Below are 25,092 nucleotides of genomic sequence, written 5' to 3'. Positions count from 1 at the left end.
TGAACAATTCCTTCATACTTTTTCGCAATTGCAGTAATAAAGTGTGTTCAGTTTAAAATTTAAAGTGACAGTAACGGTTTATTTTAAAACGTTTTTTGTACTTTGTTATCAAGTTTTTGCCTGTTTAACATGTCTGAACTACCAGATAGACTGTGTTCTGAATGTGGGGAAGCCAAGGTTCCTTCTCATTTAAATAGATGTGATTTATGTGACACAAAATTTAGAGAAAATGATGCCCAAGATGATTCCTCAAGTGAGGGGAGTAAGCATGGTACTGCATCATCCCCTCCTTCGTCTACACCAGTCTTGCCCACACAGGAGGCCCCTAGTACATCTAGCGCGCCAATACTCCTTACTATGCAACAATTAACGGCTGTAATGGATAATTCTATCAAAAACATTTTAGCCAAAATGCCCACTTATCAGCGAAAGCGCGACTGCTCTGTTTTAGAAAATACTGAAGAGCATGAGGACGCTGATGATATTGGTTCTGAAGGGCCCCTACACCAGTCTGAGGGGGCCAGGGAGGTTTTGTCTGAGGGAGAAATTTCAGATTCAGGGAAAATTTCTCAACGAGCTGAACCTGATGTGATTACATTTAAATTTAAATTGGAACATCTCCGCGCTCTGCTTAAGGAGGTGTTATCCACTCTGGATGATTGTGAGAATTTGGTCATTCCAGAGAAACTATGTAAAATGGACAAGTTCCTAGAGGTCCCGGGGCCCCCTGAAGCTTTTCCTATACCCAAGCGGGTGGCGGACATTGTAAATAAAGAATGGGAAAGGCCCGGTATACCTTTCGTCCCTCCCCCCATATTTAAAAAATTGTTTCCTATGGTCGACCCCAGAAAGGACTTATGGCAGACAGTCCCCAAGGTCGAGGGGGGCGGTTTCTACTCTAAACAAACGCACCACTATACCCATAGAAGATAGTTGTGCTTTCAAAGATCCTATGGATAAAAAATTAGAAGGTTTGCTTAAAAAGATGTTTGTTCAGCAAGGTTACCTTCTACAACCAATTTCATGCATTGTTCCTGTCACTACAGCAGCGTGTTTCTGGTTCGATGAGCTAGAAAAGGCGCTCAATAATAATTCTTCTTCTTATGAGGAGATTATGGACAGAATTCATGCTCTCAAATTGGCTAATTCTTTCACCCTAGACGCCACTTTGCAATTGGCTAGGTTAGCGGCGAAAAATTCTGGTTTTGCTATTGGGGCGCGCAGAGCGCTTTGGTTAAAATCTTGGTCAGCGGATGCGTCTTCCAAGAACAAATTGCTTAACATTCCTTTCAAGGGGAAAACGCTGTTTGGCCCTGACTTGAAAGAGATTATCTCTGATATCACTGGAGGCAAGGGCCACGCCCTTCCTCAGGATAGGTCTTTCAAGGCCAAAAATAAACCTAATTTTCGTCCCTTTCGCAGAAACGGACCAGCCCCAAGTGCTACGTCCTCTAAGCAAGAGGGTAATACTTCTCAAGCCAAGCCAGCCTGGAGACCAATGCAAGGCTGGAACAAAGGAAAGCAGGCCAAGAAACCTGCCACTGCTACCAAGACAGCATGAGATGTTGGCCCCCGATCCGGGACCGGATCTGGTGGGGGGCAGACTCTCTCTCTTCGCTCAGGCTTGGGCAAGAGATGTTCTGGATCCTTGGGCACTAGAAATAGTCTCCCAAGGTTATCTTCTGGAATTCAAGGGGCTTCCCCCAAGGGGGAGGTTCCACAGGTCTCAATTGTCTTCAGACCACATAAAAAGACAGGCATTCTTACATTGTGTAGAAGACCTGTTAAAAATGGGAGTGATTCATCCTGTTCCTTTAGGAGAACAAGGGATGGGGTTCTACTCCAATCTGTTCGTAGTTCCCAAAAAAGAGGGAACATTCAGACCAATCCTAGATCTCAAGATCCTAAACAAGTTTCTCAAGGTTCCATCGTTCAAAATGGAAACCATTCGAACAATTCTTCCTTCCATCCAGGAAGGTCAATTCATGACCACGGTGGATTTAAAGGATGCGTATCTACATATTCCTATCCACAAGGAACATCATCGGTTCCTAAGGTTCGCATTCCTGGACAAGCATTACCAGTTTGTGGCACTTCCGTTCGGATTAGCCACTGCTCCAAGGATTTTCACAAAGGTACTAGGGTCCCTTCTAGCGGTGCTAAGACCAAGGGGCATTGCAGTAGTACCTTACTTGGACGACATTCTGATTCAAGCGTCGTCCCTTCCTCAAGCAAAGGCTCACACGGACATTGTCCTGGCCTTTCTCAGATCTCACGGGTGGAAAGTGAACGTAGAAAAAAGTTCTCTATCTCCGTCAACAAGGGTTCCCTTCTTGGGAACAATAATAGACTCCTTAGAAATGAGGATTTTCCTGACAGAGGCCAGAAAATCAAAACTTCTAAACTCTTGTCAAATACTTCATTCTGTTCCTCTTCCTTCCATAGTGCAGTGCATGGAAGTAATAGGTTTGATGGTAGCGGCAATGGACATAGTTCCTTTTGCGCGAATTCATCTAAGACCATTACAACTGTGCATGCTCAGTCAGTGGAATGGGGACTATACAGACTTGTCTCCGACGATACAAGTAGATCAGAGGACCAGAGATTCACTCCGTTGGTGGCTGTCCCTGGACAACCTGTCACAGGGGATGAGCTTCCGCAGACCAGAGTGGGTCATTGTCACGACCGACGCCAGTCTGGTGGGCTGGGGCGCGGTCTGGGGACCCCTGAAAGCTCAGGGTCTTTGGTCTCGGGAAGAATCTCTTCTCCCGATAAATATTCTGGAACTGAGAGCGATATTCAATGCTCTCAAGGCTTGGCCTCAGCTAGCAAAGGCCAAGTTCATACGGTTTCAATCAGACAACATGACGACTGTTGCGTACATCAACCATCAGGGGGGAACAAGGAGTTCCCTGGCGATGGAAGAAGTGACCAAAATCATTCAATGGGCGGAGACTCACTCCTGCCACTTGTCTGCAATCCACATCCCAGGAGTGGAAAATTGGGAAGCGGATTTTCTGAGTCGTCAGACATTTCATCCGGGGGAGTGGGAACTCCATCCGGAAATCTTTGCCCAAATTACTCAATTGTGGGGCATTCCAGACATGGATCTGATGGCCTCTCGTCAGAACTTCAAGGTTCCTTGCTACGGGTCCAGATCCAGGGATCCCAAGGCGACTCTAGTAGATGCACTAGTAGCACCTTGGACCTTCAAACTAGCTTATGTATTCCCGCCGTTTCCTCTCATCCCCAGGCTGGTAGCCAGGATCAATCAGGAGAGGGCATCGGTGATCTTGATAGCTCCTGCGTGGCCACGCAGGACTTGGTATGCAGACCTGGTGAATATGTCATCGGCTCCACCATGGAAGCTACCTTTGATACGAGACCTTCTTGTTCAAGGTCCGTTCGAACATCCGAATCTGGTCTCACTCCAACTGACTGCTTGGAGATTGAACGCTTGATCTTATCAAAGCGAGGGTTCTCAGATTCTGTCATTGATACTCTTGTTCAGGCCAGAAAGCCTGTAACTAGAAAAATTTACCACAAAATATGGAAAAAATATATCTGTTGGTGTGAATCTAAAGGATTCCCTTGGGACAAGGTAAAAATTCCTAAGATTCTATCCTTTCTTCAAGAAGGTTTGGAGAAAGGATTATCTGCAAGTTCCTTGAAGGGACAGATTTCTGCCTTGTCTGTGTTACTTCACAAAGAGCTGGCAGCTGTGCCAGATGTTCAAGCCTTTGTTCAGGCTCTGGTTAGAATCAAGCCTGTTTACAAACCTTTGACTCCTCCTTGGAGTCTCAATTTAGTTCTTTCAGTTCTTCAGGGGGTTCCGTTTGAACCCTTACATTCCGTTGATATTAAGTTATTATCTTGGAAAGTTTTGTTTTTGGTTGCAATTTCTTCTGCTAGAAGAGTTTCAGAATTATCTGCTCTGCAGTGTTCTCCTCCTTATCTGGTGTTCCATGCAGATAAGGTGGTTTTACGTACTAAACCTGGTTTTCTTCCGAAAGTTGTTTCTAACAAAAACATTAACCAGGAGATAGTCGTGCCTTCTTTGTGTCCGAATCCAGTTTCAAAGAAGGAACGTTTGTTGCACAATTTGGATGTTGTTCGTGCTCTAAAATTCTATTTAGATGCTACAAAGGATTTTAGACAAACATCTTCCTTGTTTGTTGTTTATTCTGGTAAAAGGAGAGGTCAAAAAGCAACTTCTACCTCTCTCTCTTTTTGGATTAAAAGCATCATCAGATTGGCTTATGAGACTGCCGGACGGCAGCCTCCTGAAAGAATCACAGCTCATTCCACTAGGGCTGTGGCTTCCACATGGGCCTTCAAGAACGAGGCTTCTGTTGATCAGATATGTAAGGCAGCGACTTGGTCTTCACTGCACACTTTTACTAAATTTTACAAGTTTGATACTTTTGCTTCTTCTGAGGCTATTTTTGGGAGAAAGGTTTTGCAAGCCGTGGTGCCTTCCATCTAGGTGACCTGATTTGCTCCCTCCCTTCATCCGTGTCCTAAAGCTTTGGTATTGGTTCCCACAAGTAAGGATGACGCCGTGGACCGGACACACCTATGTTGGAGAAAACAGAATTTATGTTTACCTGATAAATTACTTTCTCCAACGGTGTGTCCGGTCCACGGCCCGCCCTGGTTTTTTAATCAGGTCTGATAATTTATTTTCTTTAACTACAGTCACCACGGTATCATATGGTTTCTCCTATGCAAATATTCCTCCTTTACGTCGGTCGAATGACTGGGGAAGGCGGAGCCTAGGAGGGATCATGTGACCAGCTTTGCTGGGCTCTTTGCCATTTCCTGTTGGGGAGGAGAATATCCCACAAGTAAGGATGACGCCGTGGACCGGACACACCGTTGGAGAAAGTAATTTATCAGGTAAACATAAATTCTGTTTTTTCATAGTGAAATGTTCAAACCATATTCATTTGCACTGGATGGATATTTATATGAATTATGTACTTTAAACAAATATTGTTAGAGGTAATTTGGACTAAGGTCTGAATTTTATTGTATGGTATCTTCAAAAATTAAAAACATGGTAAAAATTACATTTTTTTTTTATGGTTTTTAATTTACCCTGTTTTCCACTACAAGTTATGTGGGGGGTTTTACCTCTAATTTGTATCCTTTTGTTTTGCAGGCTCTGTGTTTGTGGTTATCCTCGGCAACATGCAAGAAAATACACAGGTGTTAAGAGCAGAATACCAGCATCTTCAGAGTTTATTGTGCAGCTGCTGACTGGCATCTATTACTCATTGTAAGAGTTAACTCTCTTCATTGTCTATTGATTGGAAAATACATTACTTTGGCAGCTGTATTTCAAGACAAACCTGTTAATGTACAGTGATTGTTTAAGTGCAAATGTTTACAGAGTTATGTAATATTTGTATTGGAGCTTTCTGAAGATGAACATTTAGTAAATCACTTATAGAGCATCTGCTCTAGCTGTTTTTGTTTTCAGCTTGTCTATAATCAGTATAAACATTCCAAAGTATTGCTAGAGAGCCCATTTTTGTCAGTATCCATTTCTTGTATAGATGTATATACCTATATAAAGGTATAAATTATTGATTAGAATCCTGAAAAAGTTTTTTGTAATTATTTTGGGAATAGATCTTAACAGTCAGTAGCAACGTGGTCACTACACATAGGGATCTATTTACTAAGCAGCAAAAGCTGCTCCGGAACCCTTGCGGGGAAGGTTCGCATATGCGAGCCTGCTTCCTGCAAAGTAAGAAGCAGTGGTCATTAGACAACTGCTTCTTACATACTACGCCACCTCTGAGGTGGCGAGGGGAAATCAGAGAGTTTGCTCGCTCTTGGTGAATGACAGTCGGGCATAACATGTTCACTTGAGCGTGTACAATGATGTTGCGAAGACTAGCGGACAACTTCTCAAGTTGAGAACCTTGTCTGCTCGACCTTTTAGTACAAGTGGCCTGTAGTGTTTTGCTACTATTAGCTTGTCGATGATAATGAAACCTTTCAAAGTTGTTGTGGCTTGTGTGTAGCAAGAGTCACTGCAGCAAATTCTGTCACTAAAAAGTCAGGGCTGAATATAGCTACACTTATTTTCATAGTAGCTCTTTAAACCAGCCACAACTACTACTTCAATAAAGACAAAGTAGATCATAAATAATTATCTGCATTGGGTTAAACCCACACACCCTAATTAGGCCCAATCACACTAAACCATAACTGCAGCTGACCTGGTTTCTAAAACCACAATTAACCCTAACTATGGCTGAATTGATCCCTCAAACCGCAAGCTACAATTTATAAATGTACAAGGTGCTTTTTATTTGTTCTGTGTTGCAGCTGCTCATACTTAAGCCCATAGGGAGTTGTATGGAGGGGCTCTCCTTCTGATAATATCATAAGTAAGGGATTTTTACGAGGACATGTAGGTCCTGATACTGTTATGTTCAAGGATAAACTTTGAACTTTTACTACAAAATCAAACATTATACCCCCAAAAAAATTAATCGTAGGTTAATTCCATCATTTGATTCAAATGAAGTTCTCATAATAAAGCTCAAGTTTTTCAGTACTTATACTTTACTTATACAGTAAATCACAGCCATCTTCAAACATTTGCTGTACATTTGGTTGCATAGTTTTAGACTAATAGGAATTGTGATTCCTAGACCTGGAAACAGATAGGTAGATTGTGTAGGTATTTTACATTGTTTTCGTTGCACCTTTCAACGCATAGACCCCATCTATTCCCTCAGTCTGTTCCTTCAAAACCCATCTACATTTGCTTATTTTATCCACTCTCTCTACACGTGTAGCAGTTATATATATTGATCATTTTGCATCCTGGCTAGATTTTCTCTCCTCAGACACCTCAACCCTCATTCTTGGTGATTTAAACCTCCCTGTTGACAATCCCACTGTCCTTTGACTTCTCCAGCTCACTTCTTATTACTACGGTCTGTCACAATGGACCAACTCACAAAGATGGACACTCCTTTGATCTGATTTTCAGCTAAACCTCATGTATACCCCTTTTCTCCTTTCTGACTACCATCTCCTCACTTGCAGCATTACAAGATTCCCTACTACTCTCCCATTAACCCTCACATCAAATTCCACAGAAGCATTGTCATTAGATCTCCCACATATCTCCAACTCTTTCAAACCTCTGATCTCTTCCATCTCCTCCCTTCTTTTGCCCTGGCCAATTTATCTGTCACTACAACTAAACTCTTACATTGGTCCTTGACAATTTGGCCCCTCATACCATAGCTTCTCTGGCACGTTACCTACGCAGATGTTCTCGCACTGCTGAGTTACATTGGCGAATCGCTGTTCTGCTGACATTCTATACTACAAGTCAGTCTTGAACTCCTACTATAATGCAGGATTACTTCTCTACTCTTATCACTACTTCCTTCACACCCAAAATGTCTCTTCACTTTCAGTATCCTTCTCTGCACCCACCACTTATTCCTTCTCAAACTTTGCCAACCACTTTGACAGCAAAATTGATTCAGTCAGAAGTTACATAATCTCTTGACCGATGACCGATTTTCCCCCCCTAAACTGTTCACAAAAATCCAAAGCCCACTTAGCCACACATTGTGGTCTTGTGCCCCTGTTAGTGAGGTTAAAGTTTCTGCCCTTATATTATTCTCCCACCCCACTACCTGTCCCCTCGATCCCATCCCCTTACAACTACTGACCTCCGCCTTCTTACTCCAATCCTCCCACGTATTTTAAGTCCCTTCCTCAGCACTGGTTTATGTCCCTCATCCCTTAAACGTACTTTTTTCATGTAAGGTAATCGACAATAGTACAGGTCTTGCCAGGGCTCTCTACATATTGCAGCACAAAAAGCATGGTTTTAGACACACAGCCCAGATTACTGTACAGATTTATTTGAAATTTGTCAAGGACCGCTCATAGGTTTTGAAGATTTGTGGTATTTTTTTCTTTAAAAAAAAACAATGTAAACCGTTTCCAGCGATATTGCTTCCTTTTGTTTGTACATGCACAATATTAAAAACTGTCACATTTTTGGAACATGATGTACCAGGCTTCATTATACTGCCTATATATTTATTTAATTCTTGAAGCTAAATTGATTTGCATTTTAACTGTTGTATGTATAGTTCATAGGACAGTCAATAACTCAGTGATCAACCAATCAATATGAAAAATTTTCCTAGTTTACTTAAATTATTGCTGTAAATGAATTATAAACTGTGGGAGGTGCTTTTTGCAATGCAGAACAAATCTGTATTGAGATGAAGAACAAATCTGTACATACATTTTAACTTTATTTAAAGGAACAGTCTAGTCAAAATTAAACTTTCATTATTCAGATAGAGCATGCAAATTTAAACAACTTTATAATTTACTCCTATTATCAATGTTACTTCGTTCTCTTGGTATCTTTATTTGAAAAAGCAAAAATGTAAGCTTAGGAGCCAGGCCATTTTTGGTTCAGAACCCGGGTAGCACTTTCTGATTGGTGTCTAAATGTAGTCCCAATCAGCAAGCGCTACCCAGGTGCTGAACCAAAAATGGGCTGGCTCCTAAGCTTACATTCAAATAATGATGGCAAGAGAATGGAGAAAAATGGATAGGAATAAATTTGAAGGTTGCTTAAAATTGCATGCTCTATCTGAATCATGAAAGTTTAACTTTGACTAGACTATTCCTTTAAGCCAGTCATCTTTGATTAGCATTCATCTGTTTTTAATGCTGATAGGGCTTAGTCATCTAAAGTCAGGAAAACCTCCAGTAACCTACATTGTGCGGATAGTGTATTTGAGTTTTGATGTTGATTCATCTAAGTCTTATAATACTAAGGGATTATTACAATAAACTAAAACCAAATATCCATAAAATGTTGCCAAGCAAAGCAGTCGAAATACTTTAACTAAAGAGAAAGAACATAATGAAAAAGATGGTTGTCTCCACATTTGTGCAGACAACCATCTTTCAGATAACCTTTTATTTTCTGATGTCTCATAGCATTTTTAGGTAAATTAGTTTATACTAAACTATATTTTAGATTGAGGTCTCTCTTGTGTTTAGTTTCCCATAACTAATGCAGTTTCTTACATTAATCTTTTTTGAATGTGATCTTATTACTTGGAAGTAAACTTTTTTTTCAAATTGATCCTTGATTTATTGTCTATATGAGCCACCCACACATTCACTTTTACAAGTAAGAGGATAGGAATTATTATATATCAACTTACTGAGTTCACCCAACAAAATTCAATAAATGGCCACGTTTCAAACAATGGCTTGTCACATATACCAATGTCTTGTATAGGGTTAGGTAAGTGGTTAGCAGCTATCGATGTGATTGTAAAGTTTGAAATATTTTGTATTTATTTATGGTTTTAGAACATTTCATGAAGCAATTCTAAAGGAGCTCACCACAAAAGTAATAATGAATCTTATATATCTGACATAAACATACATTATTCAAATAGAGAGACAAAAAATAAGATTACATTTTAATTGTCCCAAAAGTAAGTTGGCATATTTTACAATGCATGCTCCTATTGCAATGACCTATATCCTTAAATCAAACATGGATTACAATTTAAAAATGAAGTCCTCATTGTTATTGCTATTTCCAGAATGCATGTACTTATTGTGTATCTCATTGAGAGAAGTCTATAATCACATTTTATAGTGTGTTCCTATAAACTAGGAATGTGTCACATGTGGCCATCTGCACTAATTTTGTGGAAAAAAGCAAGAACTAAGAATGTGTCCTAGTTCGAGCTTTAGAGACTTCTGCTGGGTGGGCAAACAATTTGGTTACAACTACCCTATCACCTTATGTAAAATATAGTCCTGTGCCACTAGACTGTCCCCATGTATTAGGAAGTTGGCCATCACTGCTGTAAACTATTTATGGGAAAAAGAGACTGACATTCTCAGTCATCCACAGCAATATGTGCCACATTTCAGCTGCAAACAGACTCATACATCTGGAATATGATTGAGTTTAATGTCCATTTGAGATTTTCTCATCTTAATAGGGAACGGAATACTTGTAACAATTGTTTCACTAGCATTTTTTTCCCTTCAAATTTGTAATTTGAAAATCAGTAAGCACATAATTAGAAGTGTTAATAACCTGTATGTCGGGTACAATTTTTCTTTCCCCAAGAAAACCATCTGTTCTAAAAATCCATCATGTTTTGTTTCTTGGCTACTTTCCCTCCTATTGGCTTTGGAAACTGAGGCCTAGATTTGGAGTTTGGCGGTAGAAGGGCTGTTAACGCTCCGCAGGCTTTTTTCTGGCCGCACCATAAAATTAACTCTGGTATCGAGAGTTCAATAAAATGCTGCGTTAGGCTCCAAAAAAGGAGCGTAGAGCATTTTTACCGCAAATGCAACTCTCGATACCAGAGTTGCTTACGGACGCGGCCAGCCTCAAAAACGTGCTCGTGCACGATTCTCCCATAGGAAACAATGGGCCTGTTTGAGCTGAAAAAAAACCTAACACCTGCAAAAAAGCAGCGTTCAGCTCCTAACGCAGCCCCATTGTTTCCTATGGGGAAACACTTCCTACGTCTGCACCTAACACTCTAACATGAACCCCGAGTCTAAACACCCCTAACCTTACACTTATTAACCCCTAATCTGCCGCCCCCGCTATCGCTGACCCCTGCATATTATTATTAACCCCTAATCTGCCGCTCCGTACACCGCCGCAACCTACGTTATCCCTATGTACCCCTAATCTGCTGCCCCTAACACCGCCGACCCCTATATTATATTTATTAACCCCTAACCTGCCCCCCACAACGTCGCCGACACCTACCTACACTTATTAACCCCTAATCTGCCGAGCGGACCTGAGCGCTACTATAATAAAGTTATTAACCCCTAATCCGCCTCACTAACCCTATCATAAATAGTATTAACCCCTAATCTGCCCTCCCTAACATCGCCGACACCTAACTTCAATTATTAACCCCTAATCTGCCGACCGGAGCTCATCGCTATTCTAATAAATGTATTAACCCCTAAAGCTAAGTCTAACCCTAACACTAACACCCCCCTAACTTAAATATAATTTAAATCTTACGAAATTAATTAACTCTTATTAAATAACTTATTCCTATTTAAAGCTAAATACTTACCTGTAAAATAAACCCTAATATAGCTACAATATAAATTATAATTATATTGTAGCTATTTTAGGATTAATATTTATTTTACAGGCAACTTGGTAATTATTTTAACCAGGTAAAAAAGCTATTAAATAGTTAAGAACTATTTAATAGTTACCTAGTTAAAATAATAACAAAATTACCTGTAAAATAAGTCCTAACCTAAGTTATAATTAAACCTAACACTACCCTATCAATAAATTAATTAAATAAACTACCTACAATTACCTACAATTAACCTAACACTACACTATCAATAAATAAATTAAATACAATTGCTACAAATAACTACAATTACATAAACTAACTAAAGTACAAAAAATAAAAAAGAACTAAGTTACAAAAAATAAAAAAATATTTACCAACATTAGAAAAATATTACAACAATTTTAAACTAATTACACCTACTCTAAGCCCCCTAATAAAATAACAAAGACCCCCAAAATAAAAAATTCCCTACCCTATTCTAAATTAATAAATGTAAAAGCTCTTTTACCTTACCAGCCCTGAACAGGGCCCTTTGCGGGGCATGCCCCAAGAAAATCAGCTCTTTTGCCTGTAAAAAAAAATAAACAATACCCCCCCAACATTACAACCCACCACCCACATACCCCTAATCTAACCCAAACCCCCCTTAAATAAACCTAACACTAAGCCCCTGAAGATCTTCCTACCTTGTCTTCACCATCCAGGTATCACCGATCCGTCCTCGCATCCGGTGCTGAAGAGGTCCAGAAGAGGGTCCAAAGTCTTCCTCCTATCCGGCAAGAAGAGGACATCCGGACCGGCAAACATCTTCTCCAAGCGGCATCTTCGATCTTCTTCCATCCGGTGCGGAGCAGGTCCATCTTGAAGCAGCCGACGCGGATCCATCCTCTTCTTCCGTTGTCTCCCGACGAATGACGGTTCCTTTAAGGGACGTCATCCAAGATGGCGTCCCTCGAATTCCGATTGGCTGATAGGATTCTATCAGCCAATCGGAATTAAGGTAGGAATATTCTGATTGGCTGATGGAATCAGCCAATCAGAATCAAGTTCAATCCGATTGGCTGATCCAATCAGCCAATCAGATTGAGCTTGCATTCTATTGGCTGATCGGAACAGCCAATAGAATGCGAGGTCAATCTGATTGGCTGATTTTATCAGCCAATAGGATTGAACTTGATTCTGATTGGCTGATTCCATCAGCCAATCAGAATATTCCTACCTTAATTCCGATTGGCTGATAGAATCCTATCAGCCAATCGGAATTCGAGGGACGCCATCTTGGATGACGTCCCTTAAAGGAACCGTCATTCGTCGGGAGACAACGGAAGAAGAGGATGGATCCGCGTCGGCTGCTTCAAGATGGACCCGCTCCGCACCAGATGGAAGAAGATCGAAGATGCAGCTTGGAGAAGATGTTTGCCGGTCCGGATGTCCTCTTCTTGCCGGATAGGAGGAAGACTTTGGACCCTCTTCTGGACCTCTTCAGCACCGGATGCCAGGACGGATCGGTGATACCTGGATGGTGAAGACAAGGTAGGAAGATCTTCAGGGGCTTAGTGTTAGGTTTATTTAAGGGGGGTTTGGGTTAGATTAGGGGTATGTGGGTGGTGGGTTGTAATGTTGGGGGGGGGGTATTGTATGTTTTTTTTTACAGGCAAAAGAGCTGATTTTCTTGGGGCATGCCCCGCAAAGGGCCCTGTTCAGGGCTGGTAAGGTAAAAGAGCTTTTACATTTATTAATTTAGAATAGGGTAGGGAATTTTTTATTTTGTGGGGTCTTTGTTATTTTATTAGGGGGCTTAGAGTAGGTGTAATTAGTTTAAAATTGTTGTAATATTTTTCTAATGTTGGTAAATATTTTTTTATTTTTTGTAACTTAGTTCTTTTTTATTTTTTGTACTTTAGTTAGTTTATGTAATTGTAGTTATTTGTAGCAATTGTATTTAATTTATTTATTGATAGAGTAGTGTTAGGTTAATTGTAGGTAGTTTATTTAATTAATTTATTGATAGGGTAGTGTTAGGTTTAATTACAACTTAGGTTAGGACTTATTTTACAGGTAATTTTGTTATTATTTTAACTAGGTAACTATTAAATAGTTCTTAACTATTTAATAGCTATTGTACCTGGTTAAAATAATTACCAAGTTGCCTGTAAAATAAATATAAATCCTAAAATAGCTATAATATAATTATAATTTATATTGTAGCTATATTAGGATGTATTTTACAGGTAAGTATTTAGCTTTAAATAGGAATAATTTATTTAATAAGAGTTAATTAATTTCGTAAGATTTAAATTATATTTAAGTTAGGGGGGTGTTAGTGTTAGGGTTAGATTTAGCTTTAGGGGTTAATCCATTTATTATAGTAGCGGTGAGCTCCGGTCGTCAGATTAGGGGTTAATAATTGAAGTTAGGTGTCGGCGATGTTAGGGAGGGCAGATTAGGGGTTAATACTATTTATGATAGGGTTAGTGAGGCGGATTAGGGGTTAATAACTTTATTATAGTAGCGCTCAGGTCCGCTCGGCAGATTAGGGGTTAATAAGTGTAGGCAGGTGTCGGCGACGTTGAGGGGGGCAGATTAGGGGTTAATAAATATAATATAGGGGTCGGCAGTGTTAGGGGCAGCAGATTAGGGGTACATAAGGATAACGTAGGTGGCGGCGCTTTGCGGTCGGCAGATTAGGGGTTAATTATTGTAAGTAGCTGGCGGCGACGTTGTGGGGGGCAGGTTAGGGGTTAATAAATGTAATACAGGGCTCGGCGGGGTTAGGGGCAGCAGATTAGGGGTACATAAGGATAACGTAGGTGGCTGTCGGCAGATTAGGGGTTACAAATTTTTAATCGAGTGGCGGCGATGTGGGGGGACCTCGGTTTAGGGGTACATAGGTTTATGGGTGTTAGTGTACTTTAGGGTACAGTAGTTAAGAGCTTTATGAACCGGCGTTAGCCCAGAAAGCTCTTAACTCCTGCTTTTTTCAGGCTGCTGGAGTTTTGTCGTTAGAGCTCTAACGCTCACTTCAGAAACGACTCTAAATACCGGCGTTAGAAAGATCCCATTGAAAAGATAGGATACGCAAATGGCGTAGGGGGATCTGCGGTATGGAAAAGTCGCGGCTGAAAAGTGAGCGTTAGACCCTTTAATCACTGACTCCAAATACCGGCGGTAGCCTAAAACCAGCGTTAGGAGCCTCTAACGCTGGTTTTCACGCCTACCGCCAAACTCTAAATCTAGCCGTGAGTCTGTATATATTTAATTATTTGTTGTCAGATTGTTATTGGCTATATTTTCTGAATTTCAAATGTTATTCAAACTTCTATGATCAGTACTTATCTCTGTGGCCGCAACACCACACATGCAGTAGTACTTTTCTTATGGGCTATTGTAGAAGTTCTGTTGTTATGGCAACTGTACACTGTGCAGAACTCTGGTGTTAATTTAAACTGGAGGCTAATATTATGCAGGTGGTCATATATTATTTTGACAGCAGAAGAATCAGCACAGAAGGTATCATGAGTTGAATTTAAGTTGTTTTTTTTTTCATTTAAATACAGTTAAGTCAACAAAGTGTTTGCATTTGGTAATTATTGAATTATATTAAAATTGGATGAAGCCCCAATACTAGTAGAAATTGTTTAAAGGTGGGGGAAAGATGAACAGTCAGGAGGGAAGTTAGTGTCACTGAATAGATTGGTTTTCAAAGATTGCTTTAAAGTGATTGTAAACTTGAGCACAGTCTCTCAAGTCATAGGAAAGAATTTACAAACTGAATGAGACTTTCAATCATCAAATGTGTAGGATATACTTATCTTTTAATAAGCACCGTTCCTCCCCAAGGCAGAAAATCTTGTGATCTGAGATGTCATTGCAGAAAATGCAGCATGTCTGCAAAAAGAACAGGACACATGCAGGAACTGTTAGCACTTTTACTTTGCAGTGCTGCTCCACATCAGGCTGTTCTCTTCAAACAGTGCTGTGCTCTGGCTACACTATGTAAGTTTTCCTTAACACAGTGCTGACACGACAAAGTGCTTCCTGAAGAGAACAAACACAAAGAAGGAGTAGTGCAGCAAATCAGCAGCACATTGGTTGATGACTGTCTTTTAGGGATTTTGTTCAGCCCCTCCCCTTGCCTTTCCTAGGCTGCAAAGCTGAGAATCCTAAATGTTCTTGTGAGCAATGCACCTTTTTTATTACTACATTTTTACCTTATTAGGTGATGTTAGACCAAGAGCAAAGGAAACAAAAACATATTTAATTTTTTTTTATCTGCAACTAATCTGCAATGCAATTTTCAGCTGCTGCAATATATTATAAAAAAAAATGCTTTATTCTCCAGTTGACTAACACGTTGCAATTGAGCTGGTGCTCTGGTGTAAATGCCTAATTTAAAACTTACACGCCATATTCGTCAATTGAGTGACAAATTACTCATCTGCAATCCACTAATCATTGTTTCCCGGGGCGTTCAGCCCCTTTGCACAAACGTCACACCTGGGGGGGGGGGGGGGGGGGGGGGGAGAAACAATTAGTGGATTCCAGATGAGTCATCTGTCAATCAATTGACAAATATGGTGGGCGGAGGAACGGCGCTTACCGTTCTGGCATTATAAGGTGAAAATATCAGAAAACAAGTATATCCTACACATTTGATGAATAAAAGTCTCATTCATTTTGTAAATTCTTTCCTATGACTTGAGTGACTATGCTCAAGTTTACAATAACTAAGTTTTGAAGGGTTGGAGATCACTTCACATATTGAGGTAAAGAGTTCTTTAGAGTAGGTGCAGCATAGGTGTGTCAAGTGTGAGTCTGTACTATGGACTTCTATTATGAGTGGGAATTCAGCTGTGTAAAGTATAGCGGAGGGTGAATAAGTAGGTATTGGGATATTGTAAGCATTCATTCTATAGAAACTGCAGTGTGTGTGTCAAGGAGAACATTTGTTTTTCCATGTCAAAATAGGTCATCCCTGGTCACTGATTTCATTGGTCATTGCGTTTTGTTTTGTGTTTTAAATTGCTTCTCTGACTGAATTATAAATGATTTTTTTTTTACTTTAGTCTACCCTTAACTATAGATAGCCTGAAGTAAATGTGTGTGTATAGAGCAAGGTCAAGAACTTACATAAACTTCATATTTTAAAAAGTAGTTTTTTTAGCTCTTGTAAACATTTGCATATATGATAATATGACTGTCCTTGTGTTTTTTGCAGTTACAATGGAGAATGGGATGCAGCTCGCAGAGCTCTTGATGACGTTCTGTATAGGGCACAGTTGGAGCTTTTCCCAGAGCCTTTACTGGTATGTTTTTGCGTACACTGTTTAGTCTAACCTTGTATAGAAACCTTACAAAAATGTTTTCCTTAACACTTATTTGTCATTAAGATGTGAGATAATTATGACGCACTTTTATTACTGTGTCAATTTGGAAACATTAAGCATACATAATGGAATACATACAGAAACTGTTAGCTCTTGCTTTGCAGAGCTGCTGCACATCAGGCTTTTATCTTCAAACAGTGCTGTGTTCTGGCTGCATTGTGTAAGTTTTCCTAACAAAGTGCAACCAGAGCGAAGTACTGTTTAAAGAGAACAGTCAAATATGAAGCAGGACTGCTTCTCATGGATTTGTTTTAAACCACACCCCTAGCCTTTTCCTGGTTTGAAAAGCTGTGACTCCTGAATGACATTCTTGTTAGCAATGCACTTTTTTATTATTACATGTTTGCCTTATAATTATATGCTACACTAAGAGCAAACAAAACATTTTTTTTTTCTGCAGCTAGTTTGCAATTAGATTTTCAGCAGCTGTAATATATTACACAACTTTAATTGAAATGCTGCTTTAGTGTAACTTCCTAATATAAAATTAATTTCATTTAAAAATGACCTGCAGAAGCATTTTCTCTTAAAATCTCACCACAGAAAGTGAACAAAGTTCTGCCTCGGGGATTCTGTGTTGTAATAAAGAAATGGTGAGAGACTTCTTCATATTGTGCTCTTAACAACTTTTGTTTGTAGTCATGTTTTTTGCATTATACTTATTCCCCATATCACTGTAAGAAAAAAAAGACGTATGAGTGCTGGCAGCACTCATACGTCTATTTCCCAAAGACAACCTCTGGAAATTGTATTCGATCGAGGATTTCTTTAGACCGCTGCTTCATAACTTCTGTTTTTGGGGAACCTTCAAACAAGGGGCATCAAGCCCCATTCGGAGCTTGATAATTCGACCCCATAGTTGGATTATCCCAATTAATGTCCGTATATTTTAATAACTGATCAAGATAATGACTAAGCTGAAGATATGAAAAAAATTGTGGATTTGGAATTCCAAACTCACATTTATTAAAAGTTTTTACTCTGCTGTTTTTAATATCTAATAATTGAACTATATATTTTACACCTAATTGAGACCATCTCCCAAATCTTGCTGAATTTTGTGCAACTGGAAATTCCGGATTCCCTCTAATAGGTAAAAATACAGGTGCCCTATAAATGATCCCAAGCTTTGAACAAAGTTTCCGCCATGCCCTTATAGGTTGCTCTATAACCAAAAGTTTTTTAGGTAGTTTATTTGGCGGAATATGAGCAAGGGAATTAAGTGAAAAAGGTGCTACCAGAGACTTTTCTCCTACATTGGTGTGTCCGGTCCACGGCTTCATCCTTACTTGTGGGATATTCTCATTCCCTACAGGAAGTGGCAAAGAGAACACACAGCAGAACTGTCCATATAGCTCCCCCTCTGGCTCCGCCCCCAGTCATTCTCTTTGCCGCTCTGAACAATTAGCATCTCCACGGGGGTGGTAAAGAGTATGTGGTGTTATTTCCTTCTTCAACCAATTTCGTGCATTATTCCTGTCACCACGGCGGCGTCTGTTTGGTTCGATGAACTAGAAAATTTGCTCCAGAAGGAGACTCCATATGATGAAGTCATGGACAGAATTCACGCACTGAAGTTGGCTAATTCCTTTATTTTAGATGCCGCTTTTCAATTAGCTAAATTAGCGGCGAAAAATTCAGGTTTTGCAGGTTAATTGGTCTGAAAATTTGTGTGCAATCTTTTCAAAGCATTAAGACTCTGTGGTGAAAATTTCATTAAAATCGGATGTTTATTTCATGGTTTTTTGATGTTTCAGTAATAATGTGTGCTCTTTTATTATTTAAAGAGACAGTAACGTTTTTGTCAAAAATAATTTTTATTGCATTGTAGTTCTGTTTAAGCCTGTCAAACATGTCTGAATCTTCAGATAGACTATGTTCTGTATGTCCAAAGGCCAAGGTGGTTCTCCCATTAAATTTATGTGTGCAGTGTGCCATAGCGTCCAACCAGCTTAAGGACAGTACAATCACACTTAAAAATATAGCCCAAGATGATTCTTTAGCTGAAGGTAGTGAAGATAGCTTGCTTTCCTCTCCTTCTGTGTCAACACCAGCTATGCCCGCGCAGGCGATGCCCAGTACATCTAGCGCACCAATTGTGATTACTATGCAACAATTGGCATTTTTTATCCAAACTGCCAGCCTTTCCTAGGAAGCGCGATTGCTCAGTTTTAAACACAGACAATGAGCAAGCAGACGCAGAGGATAATTTATCTGTAGTGCCCTCACATCAAGCTGACTTGGCGGTGAGGGAGGGCCTGTCTGAGGGAGAAATTTCTGACAGGAAAAGTTTCTCAGCAGGCAGAGCCTGATACCATAACATTTAAATTTAAGCTAGAACACCTCCGCGCCCTACTTAAGGAAGTCCTAGCTGCACTTGATGATTGTGATCCTTTGGTGATCCCAGAAAAATTGTGTAAAATGGACAATTTCCTAGAGGTCCCAGTACACACTGATGCGTTTCCGATACCTAAGATGGCGGATATAGTGACTAAGGAGTGGGAGAAGCCAGGTGTTCCTTTTGTTCCCCCTCCTATATTTAAGAAAATGTTCCCCATTGTTGACCCCAGAAGGGACACATGGCAGACGGTCCCTAAGGTAGAGGGGGCAGTTTCAACGTTAGCTAAGCGCACAACTATTCCAATAGAGGACAATTGCGCTTTCAAAGATCCTATGGATAAAAAATTAGAAGGGTTGCTTAATAAAATTTTTGTTCAGCAAGGTGGAAGCTGGGGCTAGTACTGTAGTGTGTTAACCGGTTAATAACTGTTATTAGCTCCGGTTTGGGCAATAGGGGGCAGACTCTCTCTCTTTGCTCAGGCTTGGGCAAGAGATGTCCTAGACCCCTGGGCTTTAGAGATTGTCTCTCAGGGGTATCTCCTAGAATTCAAGGACCTTCCTCCAAAGGGAAGGTTTCACATGTCTCGCTTGTCTTTAGACCAGACAAAGAGACGGGCATTCTTACATTGCGTAGAAGACCTTTTAAAAATGGGAGTGATACACCCAGTTCCAAAAGCAGAACAAGGACTGGGTTTTTACTCAAACCTGTTTGTAGTTCCCAAAAAGGAGGGAACGTTCAGGCCAATTCTGGACTTAAAGATCCTAAACAAATTCCTCAGAGTTCCATCATTCAAAATGGAAACAATTCGAACAATTTTACCAATGATCCAGGAGGGTCAATACATGACTACCGTGGACCTAAAGGATGCATACCTGCATATTCCGATCCACAAAGTTCACCATCAGTTCCTAAGGTTCGCCTTCCTGGACAAGCATTATCAGTTTGTGGCTCTTCCCTTCGGATTGGCCACTGCTCCAAGAATTTTTACAAAGGTGTTAGGATCCCTTCTAGCAGTGTTAAGGCCAAGGGGCATTCTGGTAGCACCTTACCTAGACAACATCTTAATTCAGGCGTCATCCTTCCACAAAGCGAAGGCTCATACGGATATTGTTCTAGCCTTTCTAAGGTCTCACGGGTGGAAGGTGAACGTAGAAAAAAGTTCTCTGTCCCCGGTCACAAGGGTTCCCTTCCTGGGAACAATAATAGACTGGGTAGAAATGAAAATCTTTATGACGGAGGTCAGGAAGTCAAAACTTTCAAATGCTTGTCGAGTTCTTCATGCCATTCCTCAGCCTTCTGTCACTCAGTGCATAGAGGGAATCGGTCTAATGGTTGCGGCAATGGACATAGTCCCTTTTGCCAGAATTCATTTAAGACCATTGCAACTGTGCATGCTCAAGCAGTGGAATGGGGATTATGCAGATTTGTCTCCCCAGATACAAATGGACCAGAAAACCAGAGACTCGCTCCTCTGGTGGTTGTCTCAGGATCACCTGTCTCAGGGAATGAGTTTCCGCAGACCAGAGTGGATCATTGTCACGACTGACGCCAGTCTCTTAGGATGGGGCGCGGTCTGGGACTCCCTGAAAGCTCAGGGTCTATGGTCTCGGGAAGAATCTCTTCTCCCGATAAACATTTTGGAACTGAGAGCGATATTCAATGTGCTCCTGGCTTGGCCTCAACTAGCGGAGGCCAAATTCATAAGATTTCAGTCGGACATCATGACGACTGTAGCGTACATCAATCATCAGGGAGGAACAAAGAGTTCCCTGGCGATGAGAGAAGTATCCAAGATCATCAAATGGGCGGAGGATCACTCCTGCCATCTATCTGCAATTCACATCCCAGGAGTAGACAACTGGGAGGCGGATTATCTGAGTCGTCAGAATTTCCATCCGGGGGAGTGGGAACTTCACCCGGAGGTTTTTGCCCAGTTAACTCAACTATGGGGCATTCCAGATCTGATGGCGTCACGTCAGAACTCCAAGGTTCCACGCTACGGGTCCAGGTCCAGGGATCCCAAGGCGACATTGGTAGATGCCTTAGTGGCGCCTTGGTCGTTCAATCTATTCTCCTCCCCAGGCTAGTAGCCAGGATCAAACAGGAGAAGGCTTCGGTAATTCTAATAGCTCCTGCGTGGCCACGCAGGACTTGGTATGCAGACCTGGTGAATATGTCATCGGCTCCACCATGGAAGCTACCTTTGAGACAGGACCTTCTAGTACAAGGTCCATTCGAACATCCAAACCTAGTTTCTCTGCAACTGACTGCTTGGAGATTGAACGCTTGATTCTATCTAAGCGTGGGTTTTCGGAATCAGTTATAGATACTCTGGTTCACGCTTGAAAGCCTGTAACCAGGAGAATTTACCATAAGATATGGCAGAAATATCTCTATTGGTGCGAATCCAAGGGTTACTCATGAAGTAAAATTAGGATTCCAAGGATTCTTTCCTTTCTCCAAGAGGGATTGGAGAAAGGTCTGTTAGCTAGTTCTTTAAAAGGACAGATATCTGCTCTGTCTGTCTTGTTGCACAAACGTCTGGCAGCCGTGCCAGATGTTCAGGCGTTCGTACAGGCGTTAGTCAGAATCAAGCCTGTCTACAGACCTGTGACTCCTCCATGGAGTCTAAATTTAGTTCTTTCAGTTCTTCATGGGGTTCCGTTTGAACCTTTACTTTCCATAGATATTAAGTTACTATCTTGGAAAGTTTTGTTTTTGGTTGCTATTTCTTCTGCTAGAAGAGTTTCTGAATTGTCTGCTTTGCAGTGTAATTCACCCTATCTGGTGTTTCATACAGATAAGGTAGTTTTACGTACCAAGCCTGGTTTTCTTCCAATAGGAATATTAACCAGGAAATAGTTGTTCCTTCTCTGTGTCCTAATCCAGTTTCTAAAAAGGAACGTTTGTTACACAATCTAGATGTAGTTCGTGCTTTAAAATTCTATCTAGAAGCAACAAAGGATTTCAGACAGACATCTTCTTTGTTTGTCGTCTATTCTGGTAAGAGAAGAGGTCAGAAAGCTACTGCTACCACTCTTTCCTTCTGGCTAAAAAGCATCATCCGATTGGCTTATGAGAGTGCTGGACGGCAGCCTCCTGAACGAATGGGCTTTCAAGAACGAGGCTTCTGTTGAACAGATCTGTAAGGCAGCGACTTGGTCTTCACTGCATACATTTGCAAAATTTTACAAATTCGATACTTTTGCTTCTTCGGAGGCTATTTTTAGGAGAAAGGTTTTCCAAGCAGTGGTGCCTTCCGTTTAGGTTACCTGACTTGCTCCCTCCCTTCATCCGTGTCCTAAAGCTTTGGTATTGGTTCCCACAAGTAAGGATGAAGCCGTGGACCGGACACACCAATGTAGGAGAAAACAGAATTTATGTTTACCTGATAAATTTCTTTCTCCTATGGTGTGTCCGGTCCACGGCCCGCCCTGGCATTTAGTCAGGTTTAAAAAATTTTTTTTTTTGTACACTACAGTCACCACTGCACCCTATGGTTCTCCTTTTTCTTCTAACCGTCGGTCGAATGACTGGAGGGTGGAGCCAGAGGGGGAGCTATATGGACAGCTCTGCTGTGTGTTCTCTTTGCCACTTCCTGTAGGGAATGAGAATATCCCACAAGTAAGGGTGAAGCCGTGGACCGGACACACCGTAGGAGAAAGAAATTTATCAGGTAAACATAAATTCTGTTTTCTACTTCAAAAATTTAAATGACCTAGTTCTAAAAACCAATCAAATACGTGTTTAGAATTTATCGCAATATTATCATTTTCGATATCTGGTAAGGCCATTCCAATGCCCTTTCTCCCTGTATATAAATTACTTTTATGCCCTTTTAAAGAAATTCACTTAAAGGGACATAATACTAATGTGCTAAATCACTTGAAACTGATGCAGTATAACTGTAAAAAGCTGACAGGAAAATATCACCTGATCATTTCTATTTAAAAAAGGAAGATATTTTACCTCACAATCTCCTCAGCTCAGCAGAGTAAGTTCTGTGTAAAATGTTATACTTAGGTCATGAACTCTTTTACTGTGATCTCATGAGATTTCACTTAACTCTCATGAGATGTCATAGTAAACTTCCTCAAACTTAATAGGGAATTAAGATGAGTGCACGGAAGCTCGCTCCTTCCGCTGTCCCGGGACAGACATACTGAGTTGCTGCTTAGAAGTCCTTTACAATGGGAGGTGGCTACTGAGGATTTTTTTGAGGTAAAATATCTTTCTTTTTTACATAGAGTTGTTCAGGTGATATTTTCCTGTCAGCTTTTTACAGCTATGCTGCATCACTTTCAAGTGTTTCAACATTTGGGTATCATGGCCCTTTAAGGGTCTGTCCTCCCCAAAATGCAATGCTTTCAACAACTCGTATATATGATCCAAATAAAAAAAATAGTTTAATTTAAATTATCATATGTTGCTTCTATTTTTATTCACTTTTATTTAGTACTCACTGTCCTGAATTTGCACCACTTGTTTTCCCTCTTTTTGCTGTTACAGGTGTCACTTCCATATTGCATTTCTTCTTTTTATTCACAAATTTTTGTTTTCATTATCTTCTCTTTAGACTGCATCACCAATAATTTAAATGTGTTATATCACTAATATAACTGTTCTTTCCTTTTTAGATTGCTAATGCAATAAAAGCGTCATTACCCCAGGGTTCTATTAAGGCAAATAAAGAAGGCACAAAGTGCATACAAGTGGAAATCACACCATCAACATCCAGGATATCAAGAAACGCAGTGACCAGCATGTCCATCAAAGGCCATCGGTGGAAAAGACATGGTGAGTGTTAAACCACAATCTTTACTAGATCTGAATAATTGTACTGTATATGTCCTACTGTAATGACGGCATAGACGGGAGATGATTATTCATTTCCTTGATGCTTACATTTCAGATTAAGCAGAATATTTATAAGTGTTGTTGGAAAATTCTGAAGAAAAAATAATTCCCAGTGTGTGATTAATGACGATTTAATCTAAAGTTAATTTACCTGATCCCACTGAATCTCAATGAAAATCACGTTTGTAAGGGAAACATATTATATATATTTTAAATGGGGTTTTTTTTAGTTTATTTTTTAAATAAAAGCGTATTATCTGAAATGATTAAAAGTAAATAAAATGTGTGATGATTATTTTACGGGGTCACGTTTCAGTATGTAGTATAATATATGTATGTAGTGTAACAACAAATCGAGTCTCAACGAGAAATACACATACCAACATTATTTTCTTTATTGTGACACATTCCTTCTCTTTCTGGAAGCAAAATAGTTTAAAGGACATAAAGCTGCAAAAAACAATGTTTTAAAGAAAAAAATGATTTCATTATTCAGACAGAGCATGTGATTTTAAACAGCTTTGTAATTTACGTCTATCAATTTTTCTTCATTCTTTATGTATCTTTTGTTGAAAAGAAGGAACGTATGCTTAGGAGCCAGCCCATTTCTGGGACACTATATGGCAGCAGTTTTGCAAGACTGTTATACTCTTGCAAGAGCACTAGGTGGCAGAACTATTTCCTACTATGTAGTGCTCCAGATGCCTACTTAGGTCTTTCTTCAACACAAAATATTATGGGAACAAAGCAAATTTGATAATAGAAGTAAATTAGAAACTTTTTGAAAATTATTTCCTCTGTCTAATAAACAAAATAAGTTTTTGTTGGGTTTCATATCCCTTCAATATGTAGAGTTTTTTTCTTATTGCTTGAACAGAACTCCTGCAAATGGTTTTAAAAGCCAGCTCCAGAGTAGCAATATACTACTGATCCTAAGCTGAACATAGCTGGTGATTGGTGGATATGCATGTATGCCACTAATGATTGGCTCAATGTCTGTGTTTAGCTGCAGAGCAGCAGTTCATTGCTGGCCTAGATCTGAATGTACCTATGTGTTTAACTCCTTTGTGGGCTTAGAACATTTTCTTATTGTGGCTTGATGTCCCTTTAACATTTTGTTTTTTTATGCCTCAGTGCACATTCTTAAGGGGACACCCACGGCTAACTTAACGTAAAGAATAAATTACTTTTTCTGAATAACAAATTAGCATTTTAAGTATTGAATATAGGACCAGTGTAAAACCTTTACACTCCCATTTGGCGCTAACAGCACCATTGAGAGCCACATTGTGAAAAGAGATCATAGTATCTATTCTTGTGAGCAGATGGGCACCCAGGGTTT

The 25,092-nt window shown here is 40.1% G+C and overlaps 1 protein-coding gene across 3 annotated transcripts in view; it reads left to right on the top strand.

The window, feature by feature from the left end:
• Nucleotides 1-25,092, top strand: part of HYCC1 (hyccin PI4KA lipid kinase complex subunit 1) — a 436,523-nt gene that overhangs the window by 363,528 nt on the left and 47,903 nt on the right. For all 3 annotated transcript variants that reach the window (XM_053714139.1, XM_053714141.1, XM_053714140.1), the window contains exons 8-10: nt 5,165-5,281; nt 16,384-16,471; nt 23,531-23,690. In XM_053714139.1, the coding sequence (XP_053570114.1) occupies nt 5,165-5,281; nt 16,384-16,471; nt 23,531-23,690 (365 nt within the window). The remainder of the gene's footprint in view (nt 1-5,164; nt 5,282-16,383; nt 16,472-23,530; nt 23,691-25,092) is intronic.

Source organism: Bombina bombina, chromosome 5 (assembly GCF_027579735.1).
Source record: "Bombina bombina isolate aBomBom1 chromosome 5, aBomBom1.pri, whole genome shotgun sequence".
In the NCBI taxonomy this organism is placed as follows: Eukaryota; Metazoa; Chordata; class Amphibia; order Anura; family Bombinatoridae; genus Bombina; species Bombina bombina.
Note: the sequence above shows the minus strand (reverse complement) of the source record. Positions and strands in the feature narration are given on the sequence as shown.